The following is a 6,403-nucleotide window of genomic DNA, read 5'->3' as shown; positions in this document are numbered from 1 at the left end:
TTTCTCTACAGTTTGGATTTTTCTGGATTCTCACTGAAAAAACAATCTTTCCTGCCTCCCAGGAGGTCATTTCCCCAGGTTTCTTGGAGCTAGGAGTTGAGTTCATGTGCCTGGTTACACCCAGGGATCCTACTCTAAGCCCATCTCCTCTTGGAGATACTCCTCTCTCGGGCTATGTGTCTGCTCCACAGGGTGCAGACAAGCCTTTGCTGAAAGCTTCCAGGATGCCTGTTATAGATCTAAGGATAGAGTGAGAATCCCTCCTCAAGTCCTGCAAAGTTTCTGTTTGTCCCTTCTCACCATCTTCTGCACACTGGTTACCTGTCTGTTCCTCAGCCACATCCTTCCCTCTTCTTCTATAGGGTCACTCTTGAATGTCTTTCCGTAGATACATTGTCCTTGATGATGATGAAGGAGATGACCTTCCCATGGACTTCTCTGTCACTACCTTTCATTCCCTTCACAGCACTTATCAGAAATTTCTAATGAGCTTGTTTGGCTTTCTCTGTTCACGTATGTAACTTCTTGAGGACAGAAGTGGCCTGCTTTGAGGAATACCTGCATATCATGGTCACTCAATGAACTCCTGTAAATGAGAGACTGACTAGTGAACGGGTTGGAAAAAGTCCTTCTCTGTTTATGTCTGTTCTGAAGAAAAGAAAACACTGCTTTCATGCAAAGAAAAAGCCTTTGTCCTTCTCTGAAAACACTCTAGGTCCCCAAGGCTTTGGAGAAGAAGATTAGGAAATGAAGTCCCTTTCAGTAAAGACAATGTGTTTTTAATTCTGAGAAAATAAATAAATAGATAAACAAATCCAGCTGAAGGGGAAAATTGGGTGCTGGCTGGTTATTTTATTGAGTAAAGAGAGGGAGACTGGGTGGGGGCAGGTGGAAGACTAAGGAAAAAAGTGGCCAGTGCAAGGAGGAATTCCAGGTTAATTTCTCTAAATGTTGACCCACACACCTAGACAGAAGATGTCATTACTGGTGGCTTGAGCTGGCCCTGTGGGTGTCCAGATGAAAACTGCCTGCTTTTCACATAGAGGGATTGGCGTCAGCTCAGTCAGCAGGCTGGCCTGGTTACTGCTCCTGGACTCCTGTCTAAACAGGACCTGGCCTTCAGGCAACCACAGGGGCGGGGGTGTCTGCGGATGGCAGTCCAATTCCGCCAGGCTGGAGGTGGGGGAGGACTCTGCTCCTTCTTAAGCTCCAGCAATTCAAGCCGGGGCTAGAAAGCTAGACAGACAGCCGCCCCTCAGATCTCCTCCTGTCCTTCCACCGCCAGAAAAAAGAGCCCAGCCTGTCCCAGAGCTCAGGAGCAGACACCAGCCCAGACACCTCTGTCACCACGCCAGTCACATCCTGCCAGCATGGCCAACCAGCTGACCGAGGAGCAAATCGCCGAGTTCAAGGAGGCCTTCTCCCTGTTTGACAAGGACGGAGATGGCTGCATCACCACCCAGGAGCTAGGCACCGTCATGCGATCCCTAGGCCAGAATCCCACAGAGGCTGAGCTCCAGGGCATGGTGAACGAGATCGACCGGGATGGAAACGGCACAGTGGACTTCCCAGAGTTCCTGGGCATGATGGCCAGGAAGATGAAAGACACAGACAGCGAGGAGGAGATCCGGGAAGCCTTCCGTGTGTTCGACAAGGATGGCAACGGCTATGTCAACGCTGCCGAGTTGCGGCATGTGATGACCAGGCTGGGGGAGAAGCTGAGTGATGAGGAGGTGGAGGAAATGATCCGGACTGCAGACACAGATGGAGATGGGCAAGTGAACTATGAGGAGTTTGTCCGCATGCTCGTGTCCAAGTGAGGTGCAAGAGGGGCTGCTCCTGCCTGTCACCCACCTGGCTGGGGAGGGGTTACTTGTGCCACAGCAAGAACCTCACTCAGGTTTCTCCTCCATTCCCAGCTTCCTCTGGGCACTGTTGTTTCTCAGGCAAAGTGGGTTCAAATCCACCTTTCTGCATCTCACTTTTCACATCTATTTTTCTGCCAACTGCCTGCCTGCTCATCTTGCACATTGCAGAACACTGTTATGCTGAGCAAACTGCGCCTCTTCCATGGTTCAGGGGTAGAAGTAGAGTGAGCTATCTCTGTGCAAACAAAGATCCAAAGGACCTGTAAAGGATTCACCGATTGCTGTATACCAGGAGTGGGACCAGTGACAGTTTAGAGCCTCTTGTGCAAGCACAGAACCAGCAATCTGTAACCCTCAGTTCTAGCCAAAATTCTGGGGGCTTCGTGGACTGAAGACTCCATTTGCTGTCACATTTGAGAGACAACTTGGCTTTAGCAAGTGGGATTCTGATAAAAAGTGACCACCGAGGTCAGGCCAACTAAAAAACATTACTTCTGTCCACACAGCTCTTGCTTGCTCCTGTATGTCTTTGCCAGATCTCTGTGATTCATCTTTTGAAGCTGGAAGTGAAACTGGGGTCAGTTGTAACATGTTTATATTCATCTAGGAGGGAAATTCGAATGGAAAGGAGAGGGAAACTGCAGGGAAATAAATATGACACTGACATTCCTGTTCTGTTTCCTTGTTTCTGATTCTAATTGAAATGAACCTGCTAAATCCAGAGCATAAATCAGGGAGAAATCTCCATTTTTTCTTTCTGTGCTTTTCGAACATGCATATGGAGGGAAAAGAGAGAGAGAGAGAGAGAGAGAGAGAGAGAGAGAGAGAGAGATCTATATATGGTAAGTCTTGCATATTTTTGAATATAATGAATATGTTGGAAGCACAGAGTAGCTGGAAATGCATGTAGAGCTTCTAAAAGGCCTGCATTCATTACAGTAAAGGAGCTCTGTTGATTAATTTTATTTCTCTTACACCTGCCCTGGATGTTGTTAAGTGGTCAGTGTTTAGAAGATCATGAGAGCCTCAGAGTGCTTACTGTGAGACATTTCCAATACCTGTGGTGCCAACGCAATTCAGAGATGGGTAGTCCAGTCCACACTGCCCAGAGGTCAGATCCCATCAGAGGCTGAGGGACTTTAATACCCTCCTGTAGGGAATCTTCTGCACTTGGATTCTTCATCTTGCAGACGAGGAAGCTGAGACCCAGGGAACTTAAGAATCAGCCCAGGACCCCACAGTTGCTCACTCAATGGCAGAGCTGAGATTTGAATGAAAATCTGTGATCTGACCATTCTGCTACCGAGCCACTCATGCTCTCTGTGCCTCCATGTAATGATTATAATATTGCCTCTCTCCAGCATTTGTGAGGATTGAGAACAATATTCTTAACACATCTGGCATGCAGTAAGTGCTTACTAAATGACAGCTATTACTACCACGATTAAGGATCCCTTCCATGATTAAGGATTCCACAGAGTCCATGATTAAGGACTCAGTGGCATGCCAGTTATTTCTGCCCCTTCATGGCCCAAGAGACATGGAGAGGGAAGAGACAGGAGCAAGCTTTCTCATGCCGTCCTAGCTGCTCAAGGGACACTTGATGGGGGCCTCTCAGGTAAGAGCTGACCTTGGTATAAATTTTCTTTCTGGGAGAGATTCAGACCTGGCTAGCTGAGCTAACCCACTTCCCCACTCAGAGTTGGGGTTGGATGGACACCTCCTGGGACAAGCCCCTTAAGTGCTGGAACAGTGTCCAGAGGTCAACAGACAGCACCTCTCTGGAATGGGGTAAGATGGAGCGGAAGAGCCAAAACAAAGGTTTTGTGGTGAGTTACAGAGCTACCTGCTGAAAGGCACATGACAACCCTCCAGGGACAAACTCAAATCTCAACATCTTCTTTCATAGGCTAACTGCTAAAGTTTTCAAGAATGAAAGGATAGAGGTTTCCTGTGTCTTACTGGCCTTTGTAAAAGAACCTGGCTAGAGGGTTAACATTAAATGCTGTTCTGTTGAGGTATAAGATGAACAAGAACTTGTAAGTAAGTATATGGGCCAACTCACTCTGCCAATGCTTTGGGAAGGGGGTGGATGAAGGTGTCTTTTTTTATTTCCCTCCCAGCCTCCCAGCATTTTAGGTGAAACAGATCCTTTTTATTACCTTCCACTCCTCCCTGGAAGCACGTATGCCTGCATTGCACAGGCCTTAGAAGCCTTCATACAGAATGCCTCGGTCTGGGCAGGAACTAGCAGGGAGACAGAAAGGCCATCACTTGTTCTCAGCCCAGAGCTGACAAGTCTCTGATCCTCCCTCTAGGTAGAGGTGTAATTAGTGGGACTCTCTTTTTATTCTGCCATGGGAACTCTAAAGCAGCAAGGTCAAGGCAGGACGCTTGGTAAAGCTGAATGTGTGTCATCCCTCCCTGAGAGGCATTTTCTCTCCTGAGCACAATTTTTAAGAAACCCTCGTTTCTCAGGGAAGCATAGCCATCTAGCCAAGTTGAATTCCTCCTGCTCAGGCCTCCTGCTCAGTTTCTTTCTTTAACAGGGCTAGCAGGAGCCACCAGTAATGATATCTTCCACTAGATGTAGGGGTCAACCTTTAGAGAAATTAACCTGGGATTTCTCCTGTTTGAATTTTTCCTTTCCCTTTTTTTTAACCCTAGTTTTCCACCTCCCAGAAATGCCAGAGCCAGAGGGAGACACAGTTGGGGTGCTGCTCTGACTCCACCCACCCCCTTGCTGGGGTCGTGCTTCCTTGGGAAGTGATGCTCCTCTGGCCTTGCTAATGGGTCCAAAACCCACAGCGTATGTATAACCTTCTTACCAGGGCTGGCAGGGCCATGGACATCAGGGCTGACAGCATCAAACTCCTAAACTCTGACTCAGTTTACCCAAGACAGTGTATCCCATCACATTATTAGGACCCGGGGCTACCTGGGGCGCACCTATGCCTGTACACATCCCCTCCTTGCAACACTTTATCTTCTATTCCCTTCTTCCTTCTGCCCTGACTAGATCTCCAAAGACCCTGTCCTATCCCCAGACACCAAGACAGATATTTTTATTTGCAAATTGTGGTCATCATAATTAGAGGTGGGTTCTTGCCCATTAAATAAGGGGATAGGAGGTGAGGAGGGGGAGACAGAGCAGTAGGAAGGAGCAACTAAGAAGTCCCTGATGTGCAGGACACAAGAGAGAAACCAGCCTTGTGCCTGCACGCAGATTCTGAGGCACACTCATCTCTGACTAACATTTGATCTTCCTTTCAGTTATTGAAAAACTGGATTGAAACAACGTTCCCTGAATCCCAAAAAGGTGCTGCTTAACTGTAGCTCTACAAAATATTCCCTCCACTTTTGGAGGAAGGAATTTATAAATATTACCTCGGATTTCATGTACTTTCACTGAGCTCCCTCGTAAATCAGGGCTTGGGGCTCCTTCCCGCCCAGACTATAAAAAGCATGCCTCCAACTCTCAGGTTTCCAATTTTAAATCAAACAAAGCCTGGCCCTGTCGACTCCTGTTTATCCTTTTAAAATGCAGTGGCCCATGCAAAGACTCCCAGAACCAGCCTGCTAAAAACAACCCTTAGTTCCCATTGCAGAAATATAACATCAGGACTCATGTGTGGGGTGGGAATACCACATGCCAAGTGAAGCACTGGAGAATGTGAGTTGTATTTCTACCACACACACACACACACACACACACACACACACACACAGGCAAAAGATAACAAGATGAAACTAAAAACTGTCTCTGAGATGGTCTGGGCCCAAACCACTTGGCATCCTCCCCATCATCCTGCTTTTCTGGTGGGTGTTTCTATAGCCACAGGTCCTCAGACCCGCACTGGGCAGGTCTGGGGTGGGCAATGGAGCTGGGGCTGGATCCACTATGAAAAGTCTCCCCCTGAGGACTCCCACCAGGTACAAGGATGGGTGCTGAGTGCAAGATGGAATGCAGACTGAAAAACACCTGAAACAATGGCAGGGTTCCCATAACTAGAAGATAAACAACTAATGACCTGCAAACACTCTCTCCAAGTTGTTTGTTTCTTTCTAGAGCATGTAGAAACATCCATAAAAGGCAAGGAGCCAGGAATTTGGTACAGAAGAAGGGCGGCTAAGTATTATGTGGGTCAAGCCATTTTGTAGGCCCTTAGACTGCCCTGCACACCTGTATCTGGAACCCAGAATTTAGGAAGCAACAACAGCAGGTCAACCACATATGGCCCTGACAGCCCACAGGTGATGCTCATCTTCCATAGTCAGCTAAACTAGTCTGCCCTAAAGCCCCTGTAAGACTTGTCTGTAGGTCTCCCATAATAGAAGTAGAACTCCCACTGGAACATAGCATCATAACATGATGCATTTATCACAAGTGGCATTACTTGTTGAATCCTCAAAACATGTTGTGGTAGCTACTTTTATTGGTCCTTTTAAAGAAGAGAAGACTTTGGATAACTTCCTGAAGATCATACATTGATATATTGGAGTTTGGTCCGCTACCTATTTCCAAAGTTCACATC

The 6,403-nt window shown here is 47.4% G+C and overlaps 1 protein-coding gene across 1 annotated transcript; it reads left to right on the top strand.

The window, feature by feature from the left end:
- The first annotated feature begins 1,175 nt into the window (after positions 1 to 1,175).
- On the top strand, positions 1,176 to 2,538 carry Calml3 (calmodulin like 3). The gene has a single exon (XM_013156320.2). It carries the CDS (start codon positions 1,371 to 1,373, stop codon positions 1,818 to 1,820), a length of 450 nt encoding a protein of 149 aa, XP_013011774.1. The 5' UTR covers positions 1,176 to 1,370; the 3' UTR covers positions 1,821 to 2,538.
- Positions 2,539 to 6,403: the final 3,865 nt, after the last annotated feature.

Source organism: Cavia porcellus, unplaced genomic scaffold (assembly GCF_034190915.1).
Source record: "Cavia porcellus strain 051 isolate PalLab524CR breed Dunkin Hartley unplaced genomic scaffold, mCavPor4.1 scaffold_13, whole genome shotgun sequence".
Taxonomy (NCBI): Eukaryota; Metazoa; Chordata; class Mammalia; order Rodentia; family Caviidae; genus Cavia; species Cavia porcellus.
Note: the sequence above shows the minus strand (reverse complement) of the source record. Positions and strands in the feature narration are given on the sequence as shown.

What these genes read in the sequence shown, in the direction of transcription:
- Calml3 (XM_013156320.2), top strand. Translation starts at nt 1,371, where the DNA reads ATGGCCAACCAGCTGACCGAGGAGCAAATCGCCGAGTTCAAGGAGGCC.